The sequence below is a fragment of the Dromaius novaehollandiae genome, chromosome 31 (assembly GCF_036370855.1).
Source record: "Dromaius novaehollandiae isolate bDroNov1 chromosome 31, bDroNov1.hap1, whole genome shotgun sequence".
NCBI classification, from domain to species: Eukaryota; Metazoa; Chordata; class Aves; order Casuariiformes; family Dromaiidae; genus Dromaius; species Dromaius novaehollandiae.
The window spans coordinates 1,060,880-1,078,677 of NC_088129.1; the positions used below are offsets into that span (position 1 = coordinate 1,060,880).

A 17,798-nucleotide genomic window follows, 5' to 3' on the forward strand; every position below is an offset into this window, starting at 1 on the left:
CTGGTGGGGAAAAATTTTGACAGACTTTTCCATTCATGGGAATTCAGGCCGGACAAGTTCTAAAAAATCACCAGCTTTTATTCTGTGCATGAGGAATGGAGGTGGCAAGTGTACCTTATTTATACCATAAAAATTGAAAGGATTTCATCTTCATTCATGGGCTGAAAAAAGCTAGCTATAAAAGGAAAGATCTATATTCAGTCCAAGCCACCTGCCCCCCAGTCAAAGAAATATGTTAAAGTACTGAATGGGAATAATGCAGTGCATGCTAGCCCCAATACATGCTTTCAGAAATGGTCCTTGCATTATATGATGAACTTGCACTGTCAGCTTCACCATTAAATGAAACAAATACCAGTCCCATATTCAAAGGAAGAGCATTTAACCCTGAACCTGCTTAGAGGAAAAGTTATGCAGCTTAAAATGCCACAAATCTGCCTGCTCTCTCCATCTGCAGTCTCACTTTAGAAAGCCTTTAGGCTCATCTATATCGTATCAGTCTTCCGGTGAAAATACTGAGCATGTACTCTGCAGATTTCCTTTAATGATTTTAATACAATAAACTATTTTAAAATAAGTGAGAACATTAGTTAGTGTACCTCAACCCAAATCCATTGACTTCAAAAAAATCAGGAGGACTTAGAGTCACGAGGTATTTGCTACCTAATGCAAAAGAACCACTTGCTCAGCCTAATCTGTTATACATCCCTGATTTTGGAGGGGTCGAGGCAGGACTACAGTCTGGCACACCAGAGTCATCCTGCAGGCTCTATAAGGAGTGCCCATTAAACATCTGCATCTGTGGAAACTTTTGCTTTTCCATGTGCTGGATCACAAAATGTATCACTGAACATTGGAACATCAATTTGAGAAAGATCACATTGCTGATAAAAGTTGATTAATGTTATAAATACACTTTACATAAATACCAGCCTTGCCAGTATAAAAAGTTTGGGGTGGAGTACAGTACAAGGAGCAGAAAAGCATGCTGTGCAGTGATTAGTGATGCAGGAAACTGTAAAGTTAGTCTCTTCATGATTATAATGCTTCAGTGTGAGAAAGGGCAGAATCTGAATTCAATTGGCTTGGACAGATAGGAAGAAGAGAAGTAATTTTTTAGTGGAATGAAAAGCTTTTATTTATAAAGAATTTTTTATTCATAACCTTTCCTGTTTGATCTTGAAATTATTACTTAAAAATATCTACAAAGAAGGGTTCCCACTGCCTTTAGTTTCTGAGCCTTTTCCTGTAACATTTTAAATGTTAGCATATTCTTGTCAATCACGACCTGCCATTAACTCTTTTTACTACAATAATTATGCTAATAAACTGTGTATCATTTGTTTTTTAAAAAAGAAAAAAAGATGAAAAGAAAAGTTTTCGAAGACAGTCTCTTTTACTTCAAAACAAATTTATTTTTTTTCTTGATAGGGAGAAAGTAGAATTCTGCTAACTTTCAAGAGGGAATTCAATTGAACATAAAGGTGAAACACTGCATAAAACTTAGGTAGCCTAAAGACAGGTGCTGTTTGACATGCATTAGGCTACCTAAGACATTGGGCTAGCAGTTATGACACAGGACTTAAAGATGATGCAAACCCTTCTGGAGTAGAGCAGAAGGCAAGGCAGGCTATACAACACCGCCTAGATTGCGAGTCTTTCTTCAGTTAACTAAAACCACTTCTGTAAGGGCAAGACTTTCTTGACCGGTAATGGGAACTCAGACATCTATTTAGGGTTTTGTGACTTCGATTCCATAATTATTTACATTATCCGATTTTTTTTCCTTTCTTGTTTTCTTCTCGTTTTCTTTTTGTTTCCACCGCGTGTTTCCTCTGGATTAATTTTACACTACTGATGTCTGAGATCTTAAATTTCCCCCTCTTCTTCTCACTGAACTGTCTTTCTCTAATCCGTTTCATCTCACAGTCCTATTCATAGAGCTTTTAATGGGACAGGAATTCTGACTGGGCGGAGAACAAAAGGTTTGAGTGTACTTTCCCTCTTGGGTACAAAGGGGTAAAACCTTTTTGCAACTTCCTCTCCAAGGCTTATAGGGATTGTTACCAGGAGGACCATCTGCACTGCTTCATAAAATTTGACTTGCCTTTCCTCCAAGTCCAGAAGCACACCAATCACCGAATAATCCAGCAGCTTCTCAATCCTAACATCTGCTTTGCTAGAGACAAGTTCTCCCTGGGATCTGTGCAGAGCCCAGTAGTCCTCCATGGGAAGTATACCTCCCGCGGCATGTTTCCCTTTCTCCTCCACTACCCCCAGCACCCAGTCCTGCTGCTGCGGCACCTCCACCTCCCAGTAGTGTTTCCCGGCTGCAAACCCTCCCTGCCCCACGAGGATGCGGACTGTGGAGGGAGCGCTCAGATCAGCAGATTCAGAGGTGGTGTTGCTCTTGGGGTCCAGCGCTCCAGGCACTTGGAGCTCTAAGGCTTGGCTGTCTGGATTCATGGTAATGGGTACTGGAAGGGGAAAGGAGGACAATCCAATTAGCAAGGTGACTTGGGGACCTCTGTCCACAAGGTGCGAGGGGGTGAAACGTTCCAGGAACTGAGCGGTGCTGCCTTGATTCAGCAGAGACTTTAAACACTCCCCAAAGCAGTGCATCCAATTGCTGATGGGCAAAGAGGCACCTTCCAGCCGTCACAGCCATCTCCTCTCTCAGGGCACAAGTCCAGGTGGCTCTTTCCCCATACGCTCTAGAATAAGTCTCTCTCTTTCCCTTTCCACATGGCTATCCATCTTCTCCAGAATTGCCCCCCCCCCCCCATACTTCTCACGCTTCCCAACACACACATCCTGGCCTCATTTCCTTTAGAGCAAGACAGGTGAGGATACATGCTTTTGACTCCATCTGAGTTGGTACATCTCTAGAAACATGGCACTGTCATTTGAGGGTAACTCGGACAGCTGGCCACACCATTTCCCCACCCTTCTTCCTGTCAGCTTACCTGCATGGCTCTGAGACTCCCAGAAATCTAGAAAAAGGAAAAAGATATCAATACTTTATTAATCTATGAACATTAATCTAATGGACATTAATGTTTATGAATCCAGGGGTAGTGAAATACTTCTCAGACTAAACTATTCAGTCTACTCATGTACAATTATTGTCATCACTGTGATTCTGTATCAGTACTGGCTTTACTCTACTTAATGCATCAGTGCATCTGGCAATAAAATTTTTTTAAAACCACTTACCCAAATCAACCTCGTATCGATCTGCAAGGGAAAGATGTTTACATTATTATCACTATTTTTTCTCTCTTTTGTGTTCCCCTTTTCCAAAATAGGAAAACTCCAAACCAAAGAAGATTAGACAGCTCCAAAACTCAGTGTGTGGACTTTTTGTTCAAGTCACATAAAATTTTTGAGACTGCATTCCAAGGTGAAGGACACAAACTGGGCCTTCAGCCTTGGCCTGCCTTTGCTTACATTTTGTGAGTCTTCTAGGGGACATCAAGTCAGTGGGTTGGGACCCACTGTGACCAAGAGGAGATGACTTCCTTCTTGGTTGTCATCACAATGGTTCTGGTAGACCTGATTTATAATGTAATGATTCATGACACAATATAGATGTCTGTAGCTTTGTTGTAGAGTTAGGCATGAAAAACTTCCAACCAAGGAAGATTTCATTGTCCCGAGAGGCAGCTATATGCCATATTTCTTGAAGGAAGAAACAGAATCTCATTGTGATGAGAAATTTACACTGAGCTTCACACTCAAGAAAGACATAGACAGACTCTATACTAACTAGCTTTGCTGTTTCTAAGGTTCTTAAGAAGACAAGATTTATCCAAGACGTATTTTCTTACCAAGACGTTGTCTGTTCTCATCCATTGCTGTAAAAGAATAGCTTAAATGAGTTAAATGAAGATAATGATTAAGAGGCAAGAACTGAAATAAACAGCTACACCATAGGAAGAATACTGTGCAGATAGTGGAAAGGTTTTAACTCTAAATTTACAGTGTGAAAACAAGTCAGCTTTAATTCTTTAAAGCATATGATATTAATAAGATTCAGGTATAAATTAACACATCTAGAGTTCTAGAGTTCTAGAGTTACTGAACTCTGCCCCCCACTCCCAATATGTCTCCAGTGCTGTCTGATATTATTTAAGACATCTTTAAAGAACTGGTAGATGCCACTCAGGACAAATAGGATATTTGTGTCCTGCTGGAGTGTGAGGTGGACCCTTGGCAGGAATCCTTACAGCCCCTCTATAGAATCTGGATATCCATACACAAACAACTGAATTGCCGTCTGAACGAATATAGTCAAAAGAGTTGGTGTGCAGGTTCAGGTGACCCAATGCAGGTGTCTATTTATGAGTGTGACTGTTCTCTAGGTGCAATTAGCAATATTGACCATCGGTATTGAAAGCATTGATAATATCTTCCTTATTGTGGGATTCATAGGCACAGGTCATCTAATGGCATCTGGGATGCCTAGAGTCTTCTGACAGGCCTGCTCAACCAAAAGGAGGGGATGCCCACGAGGGTCTTGACTGCATGTGTTGTCTCTAGGTGGATATCAAGGTGGATATCTCAGAGGGCAAGCTGAGGGATAGTAAGTGACGTAGGAGGAAGAGCATAAGCATAAGAAGCATAAGATTGCATTTTCTTTAGCACTTATTCTGTAGTAGTATTTTATAGCTAATACTTCTCAGGATACAGAGACTGATCTGCATATTTTGGGCTCTGTGATGCTGGTTAAAGCTGAACACTTAGCTAGTTACTAGCCAGAACAGGAGCTATAAGTTAGAACTTCAAGAAATCTCAGTATGAATAACAGTACAGTCAGTAATCGAGGCGCAAAGATCATGTATTTCTTTATGGGTAAAAAAGTATCACCAGCCTCTCAACAGCAGAACCACACTAGATAACACTTCTGAGCAGTGACTGAAAATTAGATAGAAATAACAACCATTCATATAAAAATAAGCTGCCATAGTTTTAAAAGAAGTAGCTTATTTTCACTGTCACATAAGTCTGCCTGTAAGTTTTCATTAAAATTGTTTCAGTTGTAGAATTATATTTACCTGCTTGATTTGTTCTCTTCTGTATCTCTAAATAGATCAAAAACAACAACAAAAGAAGAAGAAAAGAACAAATATTACTGTGGTGAAGAGTGAACAGTTAGTTTAATTTAGAAGTTAAAAATGATAAAAGGAGCTTTTAAATTATTCCACTGTCCTCAGCTATTAAATCTGAACTAAGTGCATGGAAAACAGATGATATGCATATTCTTAATCTTTTAATTTACAGTCAAACTGATAATACAGACTTTTGTTGAAAGGAATAGACACATCCAGAAGTATTTCATATAGAAATGTTCTACAGCTCATTTGCTCTCGTATATGATTGTGAAGATTTACTACCATGTATGAAGTTGATCAGACCAGAAATATGACAGTTTTCAGGGATGTAAATAACATGCAAAGAAGAAGTACTAAAACGAGCATGAACAACTGTATTCTTACCTAATTCTTCCTTCACACATTCTTTTTCTGGAAGAAACAACACATAGCTATCACTGTAACAGTTTCATGATACTTGCATTTACAATTTATTTTCTAGTTGATGGGACAATTTCTATGCTATTATCTAAATAATATGTAGATAATACACTCAAAATTCCAAATTTTCTTTTTTGGATATTTATTTTTCACTTGAAAATGTAGTCTTTCCTTGGAGGAAATAATCTCTTACTTCGAATAATTTATTCTAGTAAACTCAATTTTTCTTAATAAACAGGTTCTCTGGATAGCAAATATTTGACTAGGCTGAATTATTTGGCATTTTTTGCCTGTCTTTCTATGGCTCAATAAAATTGCATAACCATCTAGTATAGGGTAAAACTTCTGCAAAAGTTACAAAGCAAAACACACAAGTAACTTTTAAACTGAACATTTGCTTCTATTATCTGAAGATAAACACTGCTTAAAATTAGTTTTTATATTCAGTTTATTACCAGAACAGGTATTGAGGATGTGAAGAGGCATTTATATTTCGTCATTTTGACAGAAGATTAAGACTTCCTTTTTAAGTTAACTTCTATGTTTTTCCTTTGGTAGGTTTTGGTGATGTAAAGAAGCTGATGAAGTACAGATAAACATGGGGCCAGGAAAAAATGGATTAAAACAAATAAAAATTAATTTCTACAGAAATCATTATCTTGAAAACCAGGAGCTGTAGCATTAAAGTGAAGACTACTGAAAATCAAGATGATTTATTCTTTGAAAAGGGTATTTAACAAAGAGATGTTTCTATCATATAGAAGAATATAGCAGAAAAACAAGTTGTTGTGCTGTTGAGTGAGAATGGGGTAAAGATTAAAGCCAATCTACATATGGTCACAACACTAAAGAAGTATTTTTTCTATGTGTTCATTACATAACATGATGCTGAACATGATTCTGAAGGCAGCATAGAGAGTGAAAATGAGGTATCCAGGCACATTGCTATATCCAAGGTAAAAGTAAAGATTCAGCAACATAATGAGGTATATTTGATTTTCATTCCAGAATGATGCAAGGACTAGGACATGTTAATCCATTAGTGAGGATGGCTGGTAAATTTATCAAGCTGAGGATGGTACAGGGTGGCCAAAGACTTGATGAGTGAAGAATTTCATATATTTAGGGTAAACTTAACAAGAGGGGAATTTTAAAATACAAATTGCAGTGTTTTTTTCCTGAGTCTCTTTGCTTTCTTTTTCTTCAAAAATATGTTACTGTAGGACCAGCTATGATTGACCTAATAATCTATTGGGACTTTGGTAAGGCATAGAAGGTTGAGTCGAATGGAGAATTGTGATGTCAAATGGAAAACGTTAGTTAGCACCCAAATTCTGAGGAGAATTAATACCTGGCTATAGAGATGAGATGAGATGAGATGACATTCATCTGATTTCTTTTAGGTATCTTAGAGACAGAGCTCTGTTATTTTACACACTTAAGAAAACAGAATCTCACTGGCAAGACTGAAAGAGAAAGATGAGGTCAAAATGAGAAAACTGAATTCCTCTGAACTAGAGCACATATGAGACCTATCTGGTTTACAATTATCATTATTTGGCTTAGGCAAGAAGTACATCTGCTGCTGATGAAAAGAAATTGCAGAAATCACAGCAGAAATTGTTACTTCTTTATTCAGACTAGACTGTATGGACTAGAGGATTAGAATCAAAGCCTTGGTGTGCAATTTAGCACTAAACAGTACAAGATTCATTGTTTAAAAAGTTTGTTTCTCTCATAACCCGGGGAATTATTAGCAAGTTAAAACAGAAGAAGCAAAAGAATGGAATATATGAATGACAGTGATCCAGCTATGAAAAAAATGAACATGAACCTGGGATAGGTCAATGGCATTTTCAGTGCAAAGAAATTATCGGTGAAATTATATCTCAATTTATTAGTGCAATCACTCTGTCTGCTTACCTTTGCTCAAGAAAGATGAACTCAGAGCAGGACAGAGCAGAACTCACAGGACCATGAGAAAAACAGGAGCCTTCATATGAGAGAAAACTAGAAGATCTTTCCCTAAACTTCATTATTCCATAGTCCTTTGCTGTCTGTTTTTGCTATATTTCTTATCTTGAAATTATCAGAGGATTATCCTAAGTGAATAACTCTCCTTTGGGCTACCTATGAAGGGGTTACTATCTTTCAATTATTAAGAACAATGTGGCAAATTGTGACATAATGCTTAAAGGACTGATACTCTTGAAATTCATGTCAAAGAAATCAAAGTGCCAAAAATAATATCTTTGAATTTATGTTTTCAAGGTATCCTCACAGTTTTCAAAGAGTATTTACCTTCTTCCATGGTCTTCTTCATTTCTTCTGAAAATAAAAAAGAATCATATTGTAATATTATTTATTCCCTTAAACTTCCACTAACAATGCGATATAACAGTAATAATAATAATAAGTGAAACTAATCAAAGTATCTGCCAGTAGAAACTGCCAGTAGAAAACTGAACCTATGATTTCTGTAAAGAAGGTAATTTGTTTTAGTGGAGTAATATTTCAGTACCAGAAGACATTAGAAGTGCCTGAAGAAAAATGCCCTACTGGAACAGCAACACTGGCACTGTGTATGTTGAATAAGCCCTGCTATAACCTCTAATCTGGACAAATGCTAGAGACAAGGAGAATTTTCATATGCAGACAGGCAACACCTCCTGTCTTCAAGGCAGATAAAAAAGTTTTGTATTGGATTTGTGAACTGATGTTGACATAGCACTATAATCAATTTTTTTAAATTATTTGTTTTTGTCTCAAGGAACAGTTGCGTGAACTCACAGTTTGCTCTTGGCTCTGGAGCAACAGAAAGAGATGACTGTATTGGAGTCCATATAGCAGGACACTACTCCAGTTATTATTTATGCTGGCAACTGTATCTGCCCATGATTGATTGAAGGAAACAAATTTTGTTGCTCAAGTAGAGACGGCAGTACTCAGTACTGATCTGTGTCCTAATATCCCCACTTCACCTCGGTGCATAACAAAATTGAAATACCTGAATATTGATCATGCTTTCATTATTATCACTCCTATAAATCAAGAAACTGCTTCTGAGTCAGCAACAAGGAGCATAAACTTTTCTTCTAAAATTTTTTCATCTGTGTTTATATTTAGCCCCCTCATTACTCACTTGCATGCAGTGTTCTTTTAGAATTACCTGAAAAAATAAGCAAAGAAGCATTTATTTATTTATTTTAAGAAAAGGGGCCTATTTAGAATATTGAAGTATAATTTCAAAATGAGAATTTTTTGAAAAATCCACTATTCTAAAAACTAAAATCATTTCCTGTGCTTTTGAATATCTGTGATCATAGAAAATGGCTTTTCATAGATGTGAGCTCCCAATTGAGGATGCTATGTGCATTCACACACATGCAACTTCCACCCACATTCCATTTTTAACTGTACATCTGTTCTTTTTCTCCTCCTTCCCTCTTATTCCTATATGCTTCTTTCTGAATCTGATGTTAACAGGTTTATTTAAGTTTTCATTAACTGCATTTTGCATTACAGATGAAAACTTCCATATCAGCTGTTGTAAATGGAAATACTTACTCTTCAGTTTATAAGCTACAGCAGCAATAACAGCTGCATTTAGAAACAAAATTACAAGGAAGGCAGTCATCCAAGGTGAAGTGGAAGGAAAGAAGGCATCTGTAAAACAAAGACAATGATACTTCCACTTACTGGTTGTGAGACAGTTAAGACAGGCTCCAGTGGCCAAAACCTCATTGCCTAGTGCCATTTTAGTTGCTGTAGGGTAACCTTCATGGCCTCCAGCTGTCAGTCCTGAAGGCTGCAGGTCTCCCCTCAATCCCAAACCATCCCTGTGCTGATTGGTCAGATACCCCAGGGCATCAGAAATATTACTAGATGCCTAGCTGCCAACAATCAGATTGTGCTCTTATATTTCATATACCCACATTCATTAAGACTCAGTCTCTATGGATAGAGTCATGGTGGAGAAACTGTCTCCCTATAGGGACAGATGCTGAACAGCCCATCTCTGGAACCAGTATTTTAACTAGTGAACTACTGAGATAAAGTTTGTGGCAAGGCAGAACCACATTCAGTTGTGCTTCAGAAGAAAAAGATAACTACCCCTCCTTCACTTTTAGAACGAAGTTGTCTACTTTCTGGACAAGGAGTCCAAACTGCAGGGAAGCACATCCTGAAGCTCAGCATAGTCATGGTGGTACTGGGGAGAGAAGTGGGGAAGGAAGCAGACGTTCAGCATTTCCTATCTGTATGCTCTTGCTATCTCTTAAGTCACTATTCTGGGTATCTTGGAAGCAATGTTGGGGCTTTGCTATCCCCATCAGCACTTCTAAATCCTTCCCTCTCCATATTGGAATAGTGCTTTCAGGTGATAGCAGATGAGAGGTCTGCATTAATCTTTATGGCTAAGATGCATCTTGAATATAGCAAGTAATCTACAGCATAAAGGTGGACTTCATTGGTTGTTTATGCTTGGGCTGGGTGTCCATGATTACTGCAGGGTCAATGGAGAGACAATGGACAGCAGCCTACCAACTAGTCCTGACAGCAGTTGAGCCTGGAAGTCACTCACCTGAAATCAAGACTCGAGACTCACGTGTTGTGTTGAGTAGGTCATTGACTACTCTGCAGGATACTTCTGTGTCAGATCTGGATTCTAGGTTCACGGAACTTATGACATTGAAAATGCCTGAAGATGTCTCCACGTTTCGGGTGGTTGCTTTCTCCTTCCATATCTCTCCTTTGCTGTCCAGCCATACTACTATGGGCTCTGGAAACCATCCTTGGGACTTGCAGGAGAGGCCAATGCCCTGACCCACATGACCATCCAGGAAAACAGAAGACTTCTCACCTACAGCTATAGAAAACAAACAAACATACTCAAAAAAACCCAGAAAACAATAGATATTCTCTGAGCAAACAATACATGATGGAAAGGTGTTCTCCAGATTTATGTCTAAACACAGCCTGTAAATTCAAAAAAAAAAAATGGAACTTTAACACTGATTAAAAAGTTCTGCCTGTGCTACATTAAAACTGAGACATTTATGTGCAATATATGTATTGCATCAGCTTCTCTTTGCCATGGTACTACAGATTCTGGCAGATGGTTACTGATGGTATGGTCTAGTGAGGGAACAAATAATGGCCTTTGATAAAAAGAGGCTTCTAGATTTGAGGGAAGTTACTACTACAGTCCTGATTCAGACAGATTTTTGGGCTGATCCTTAATATTTCCATGAACAACTTGAACAATAAATAAAAAGTAACATTGCCCTGACTGGAAAACTGCTGGTAAAACAAAGCTGGACAACACTGTTCTCCGTAAGAGGTAGTAGAAAGACAGTGACATTCCAGTGTCCCCTGGCGATGCAGGTAGATCAGCTTGTGATGCTGGTCTTTCACATGACTAAGGGTAGGTGAGATGAACCTAATACAGTAGTACCCCATAGTCTTTACTGGCCTTATGCAGCTGGATTGAGAAAGAAATAGAAAATTTCTGCCATTCCACTCACCTGCCACATTCAGTTCAACAACCATTTCATCATACCAGTTCTCAAAAAAGACGCTGCAGGTGTATTTCCCTTTGTCAGAGACCATGACATTCTTCAGGTAAAGAGACACATTTCCCTTACTAAATTCAGTATGGAAGAAATTTGTCCTGCCCTGGTATCTCTTGTCTTCAGTAACTGGATTTTGGGTATTTTTTCCATCATAAATGCTCACATCAATTTTTTCAGAGTTTGTAGTAAATATCCACTGGACAGAAAGTCTCTCAGAGATTGTCTTAGCTTTCAGCTGACAGGGCAGGATGACTCCTTTTCCAATGACTCCCACAACAGGATTGTCAGGAGGAATGATTTTAAACTGGCCTGCAAGGAAATATAGTTGTAAATCTATCTGTAACAGATGTTCTCATGAGCACATCCAACAGGCAACTGGAATGTCAGATCTGTGACCGTAAAAAAAGGAAGCTGTTCTGCTCTGGTAATATCAATACCTCAGAAAATGCTCTGGACCAGGAAGTTATGTTAGAGCAAGTTACATCATCCTCCCACTGTGAAGGCAAATTCACTGATGAGAGACTGAGGAGGTCAGAGAACTGAAGACGAAGACATCCTGTGACAATAATCCAATCATATCTCTGTAAGCCCTGACTGGCATATAAACTAGGCCCTTTGGTAAAGCTGGAACCCACAAAGGCAGGATTCAGCCTATTTAACTTCAGATGTCCATAATATTTTCATTGGAATAGCTACATTTGGTGATGAATCACACCATAGTAAGTAGATTTCTTTTCAAATATAGTCCACTTATTTAAAAAAAAAAAAAAAAGTTCAGTCATGAAAAAGACAACTTTCACATTGAGTTTAAACAGCAAGAATATTAATGGCCCTTTGCAAAACTTACTATCCCCTCCATTTTACTAATCTAAAATGGGAGGTACAGAGAGGAACCTGAGCTTTCTCAGCATGATAACGTAATAGGGCCAGCTGAGCTGAAAGGAGACTCCGAAACAGAGAAAGGAAGCTCACTGAAAAGCAGTCATGAGAGGTCTGTGGCTGTATTTATCATCCTGTATTGAAGGTTTAAGTGAGTCTTTAGTATTGCCTAGGCCTAGTGCTTTCTCTGTGCAGATGATTAAATTATTTCATCAACCAGATGAACACTGTAATCTGCATGAATGAGGTGTATTAATACTTCTCATAACACTACTGCTTGATTCTGGCTTGAGACAACAAGTGGAGAGAATGGCGGGTGTCTGCTGATGATGATAGAGTGTTTTCAAAACAAGAACATTACTACAAATATTATATAAGTGTATGTGTGTATATATACATATATAGTATGTATATATATGTACCTATGGAAAATTAGGTATTGCTACAGATATTGCACTGCAAGATAAAATATATATTGCCAAATCCCCCCCAGATCTACTGTTTTTTTATTCCTAGACCGGTCCACAGGCCACAGAAATTATATGTCCTTTTAAATGAAAATATGGTTAGAATAGAACCTAGATTTACCTGTGACCAAATGAATCATCTGTAGGAAAATAAGGATGTGAGGATTCATCACCCACTGAAATGTGGAACCCATCACTGGGCTGGTTTGGAAGACATCAATTTGCAAAACTTCCAGGGCAAATCTTATCAGATTCCTGTAACCTTTTCAAGTACAGGAAAAAAAAAAAAAAAGAGAGAGAGAGAAGAATGAATCAGGAACTGTTTCTCTATATATCGTAGTATATAAAGCGATACAGTGACATTCAGAAGTATTTAGGTACCTACCTTTGAGTGAAATCAAGAAAATGACTAAACAAGGTGTTTTTAATGGAAGTCAAGCAATTGAACTGGAACTCTAAGATCCATGTTTATCCATGAGAGAGAGAGAGAGAGAGAGAGAGAGAGGGAGAGGTATTTTTGAGAACCCTAGAAGGACATTATATTTAGCTAGCTGTGAGTTTTGTGTGCTTTTCAGGGCATTTCACAGGTCTCCAAGTGTCCATAAGACACTCTGTGTATGGGAACCTTCCAGCTTGGATGCCAAAATTTCTCGACATAATGTGAGGCTATGTCAAAATCCAACAGGACATTTAAAATACCTAAGCTTAGGAAGATGAGATCATGAGGCAGACTGAGATCTTTGATAGGCATCTTCATCTCCAAGTCCCCCTAGAAAGGTTCTATTCTGCACTGAAATTGTATATGTATTTTTTCTTACTTGGTAAAAACTTCTACTGTTTTTTTTAGTTCCCTCACGGAGGAAGGAATTAGCATTTATAGAAAGGATCTTTAAAAGTGCCAGAAAACAAAAAAGACATATCCACTTCATTTCTATTTTTAATAAATGGTTACACATTTATAAAATTAGCAGATGCAAGGTCTCACGTCCTTTGAAACCAGAGATTTAACTTGGGATATTCCTGACTTCAGTACTCCACATCTGCTTTCAAGGGGTTATTTCAGACCCATATGCTCAGTGGAAACAGCAGTGAGTGGTATTCATCTCCCCTATATGAGTTAATGAACCACATTAGGATCATTGCAGAGAAACGCATGAAATGAAGGGACTTTTCCGGCAATTATAAAAAAGCCAGAGAGATACACTGAGGTGCAACATTAAGGCATGTAGATCTTGGTGAGTGGAATCTCACCCAACATCTCAATAGCTTTTTTTTTGTTTGGTTTTAATACAAAATGTTAGTATTTTCTTTCACCCAGAGCTTTTCATAGGAACTTTAAAAAAAATTCAGACCATTTTATATTACTTTTTGCTCAGTCTCGCCTAGCTCAGCATGGGCATGGACTGCTTTCCTTAGAGCTCAGAAACCTTCCTGTCTCAATGAATGCATTCAGTACTCACTTCCTTATGGAGATTAACCCACACGCTCTCCTAACAAAGGAGAAGCATGAAGTAGTAAAGAGATGAAATGGAAGCCAGGGATCACTCGTGTGACTGAGGAATACCGCACTCACTGTTGCAATCTGCATACCTGTTCATTCCTATTTTCGTTGAACTATTGACTACTCCTGGGAATGCAAAGTTAGTTTTTCCAGGATCTAGATGAAAGCTATGGAGCCTTGGTTGCCTTGCTTATGATTTGTTTATGATTTATACTCCTGTCAAATAAAGCTGAAGGTGCTTATACACTGGGCAAAAAAATGATTAAAAAAGAGGAAAGAAAAAAAATGCCTCACTGATTTGTGTCATTCACAAACTGGAAAATTAAGCAAAGCTCAACTTTATACACATTCACGAATGTATAAATCTACATCTGTTTCACTGATTAGAATTGACAGAATAATATGATGCAATTAATTTATATCTGACTTTTGCTTCATTAACTAAGATTATATAAAACATGGTATATATTAGAAAACATATTGATATACACCCACCAGGCAAACGTAATAGACTCGTTATGGTGAGTCTGTATCTCTAACATGAAAAGAGCAAAATAAGTTTCTTTTGTAAGTGCAAGTAAGTGTCGGAATCAGCATATTACATGGAGAACACAACCCCATCCATTATAACAGTTTCAGCAAACTATCTCTTTCGAGCAACTTAGAAAATAACGAGTAGCATTTCCGTGACTAATCTCCTCTTTAATGAAGGTTGCTGACACATAGCATCTGATGAAAAACTGTAATCAAAGATCAGATTTATATTATTCACTCTTAGTGAAGCAGATTATTTTATTCTTTTTATTCAGGTTATAAATAAAATGAAGCTTAAATGATCTTTAACATATCATTAAAATGGCACCTACAAATGACAGGAACATATCCCATAGATCCAGGCAAGGAAGAATTCCTTTTAATTCCGACATGAAATCATTCCCTAGGGGCTGCAAATAGCAAACTACTAGCTCAATATTTATGCAGAGCACCTCAAAACCCTCATTGGGCACAATTCTGTTTCAGATAGATAGAATTTAAGTCCTTACCTGAATAGCAAGATCTGAAGTATCCATTTTAAGTTCATCATGGATGATGGCAGTGAGGAATCTTTGTCCCTTTGCAGTTAGCTGGTATTACCTGAACATGCGTACTTTCATTTTCCTTATCTATACAGGGATAGAATGTAGTAATTTGCACACTAAAGCTAACAAATAATAAAACCTGAACTTTCACCATTAGCAGCTCATTGCTCTTGGGCAGGTGCAATGTTCCAGCCAATACCCGCACATATCAACAGCCTGTGTAAGAAAGGGCCAAAAGCTTGCTTTCTCTAAACACTGAGATCCAAAGTGCAGCAGAGACTTATCTTTCATCCCCTTGTGTACCTGTGCAGTGCAACCTATTTTACAATATGGCTGAAAACTACAGCAATAAAATTGAGAAAATTGCATGACCAAGAGCTATAGAAACTGGGGGGTGGGGGTGGGGGGACAGAGAGAGAGTTGCATGAACCCATTAAACAGTAGGATCTTGTCAGCTTAGAAGTAGTTTAGGTACAGACAGGTATGAATAGGTAGCCATACATCTGGCACGCACATGTGTGTCAATGATCCACAGAAATTCCTTACCTTTTGCTTCATGATACAAGTCAGAGACAAGGTAGGACATGATAACCAGACACAAATGTTAGAGCACAAGACCTTAGGATTCAATTACACCAGCTTTATTTGTGTTAGAGAGAAAGGGAAAGTTAACAACCGTGAGTGGGAAAATATCTTAATTTACAAAATGCAAACCTGTTGTAGAGAAAAGAGTAATGAATTCCTAACCAAGGCTCACATTTTGATACTAAAGCTGAGGAGGAGTCTGCATACGACAGTGACACAGGCATGGGGCTGCGCCTTGATGTAAAACTCTGCTTCTTTAAGGCTGGTAGGTAGGATCAATCATGTTGTAGAGCTGCCTGTCCCTCTTCCGACTGTAGAGGGAGTCTAATCAACCTAGATGTGAAACCTCATCTTCAAATGGCTGCAATTATGTCAGCTTAATTTCACCTAGAGAATCCAGTCTATTCATGAATGGGTGTGAAAGTGTGATTCGTATGATCAGATGTGGAGATTTATCTTATCCGGAGATGAACTGCAATCTAAACTCCACTGTCTTCCATGATCTCAGGAAAAGAAGTGTTTGTTTGACATGAGGATCATCTCTGAAAATGCAGTCACCTCTCTCCACAGGCAGAAGGACACGACATTGAGGACCTTCTTGACAAACCAGTTTCGCAACACACACAGGTGGACGCCAGTTATCAAACTTCATACCAAAAACTGCAGTTTTCTAATTATTTCTATTTGCTTTTTTGTTTGTTCCCTCACACACTACCTTCTAAAATATTCCAAAAATACATTTAGAAGTTGAATGCATACCCCCTGTATGCAATAGCAAGATGGGAACTTAGGAAGAGGTATTGCTTTTACTGGCTGTATTGTTAAAAAGCATGAAAAAACATTTTTTCTTCCAAAGAATAACTGTTGCATAAAAGAAAATTTTGTCTAACCACCTAGTTTTCTTAACTGCAGGGAATGCTTAGCTAATGTTGAATTTGATAGGTATGCTTTTAGTCTCCAGTTGTGTTTCTCTTACAAAACCAGACAGCTCGTATTTTCAGAAGCACTCACAGATTAGGTTCAGATTAGATAACACTAAAATAGTACTTTGTTATCTGTATTAAATAACTTCTGATAAGTGAGAGTGAAATCTTCTCAGGAAGGCACACGTTTACTTAAGCAGAAAAGAAGACCTGGGGTCAATATTTTTTCCAGTTAAGTCCAAGCATTAGTTTGTTTTGGTGACATGTCTCCTTTTGTTTGCAATTTTTTATACTCATTTTATAATCCTTTTTAATGTCAATAAAGAATGCAATAGAAGACAAGTATGTGTTACCAATAAATTTTTTTTAAAAAAATTCTTTAATCAATTATTATATTGAAGTATTTATGCTACTACAGCTTCATCTTAAACTCTATTATTAAACTAAACAAATTCTAGCAGAAAGCCCAGACATTACCACTTTATGTCATTATGAAATACTTTTTTTTTCTGATCAACAAACAAGATCACTTAAAGCTTTTTGTTCAACATGTTTCCTTTTATATAACAGCTTACTCATAATGCGAGTCAGCTGTATCAGGAAAATTCATCAGTCCTACAATATTCCTGCTTTAATTTCTGTAAAGCTGAAACAATTCAGTGGGATGAAGAAGTTGTGCCTAAAAGTTGTGTCATTAAAAAAAATCTCCCAGGCAGAAGACTGTATTCCTGGGCATCAACAGTACCATTTAAACCCTGATGATATGGGGAGTCCCGTTGAAAAGTTCAACCCTAACTACTACAGTGATCTCAGGCAAGTCTTCCTCCATCTACAGCCCTAAGGAAGTGAAGTCTTTTCTGTGTGCCCGTTTTCTAGAAGGGGTCATCATGGATGAGGTGAATTCCACAGCTTCATCATGAAGCCTCTTTGATCTTTGATTTTAAAATGCATTGATCGAGCTTCTTCAGTCCTGAAGAGATAGAAAAGTCCAGCAAGTCAAAATATAGGCATTAACAAAGAAAGCTTTCCCTGCCTGGCTTACTTGTCACACCTTGAGCTGCTTCAAGACCATTTGCCTCTAGGAGAATCACAGAATCACAGAATGGTTGAGGTTGGAAGGAACCTCTGGCGATCATCTAGTCTAACCACCCTGCTCAAGCAGCATCACCTAGAGCACATTACCGAGTATTGTGTCCGCATGGCTTTTGAATATCTCCAAGGAAAGAGACTCTCTGGGTATCCTGTGCCAGTGCTCAG

The 17,798-nt window shown here is 38.0% G+C and overlaps 1 protein-coding gene across 3 annotated transcripts; it reads right to left on the reverse strand.

The window, feature by feature from the left end:
• Window positions 1–1,392: 1,392 nt before the first annotated feature.
• On the reverse strand, window positions 1,393–15,107 carry LOC112995255 (butyrophilin subfamily 3 member A2-like). 3 transcript variants are annotated; one of them, XM_064499589.1, is made up of 13 exons: window positions 14,998–15,107; window positions 12,575–12,715; window positions 11,060–11,416; window positions 10,141–10,401; window positions 9,102–9,200; window positions 8,677–8,703; window positions 7,836–7,862; window positions 5,499–5,525; window positions 5,058–5,084; window positions 3,831–3,857; window positions 3,217–3,237; window positions 2,967–2,993; window positions 1,393–2,477 (listed from the first exon to the last, which is right to left on the reverse strand). In XM_064499589.1, exons 2-13 carry the CDS (start codon window positions 12,645–12,647, stop codon window positions 1,936–1,938), a joined length of 1,515 nt encoding a protein of 504 aa, XP_064355659.1. In that variant the 5' UTR covers window positions 12,648–12,715; window positions 14,998–15,107; the 3' UTR covers window positions 1,393–1,935. The 3 variants fall into 3 exon arrangements, with proteins under 3 accessions (XP_064355659.1, XP_064355658.1, XP_025975906.2); XM_064499588.1 differs by having other exon boundaries at window positions 7,836–7,859; window positions 10,117–10,401; XM_026120121.2 differs by having other exon boundaries at window positions 10,117–10,401.
• Between the last annotated feature and the right edge of the window lie 2,691 nt (window positions 15,108–17,798).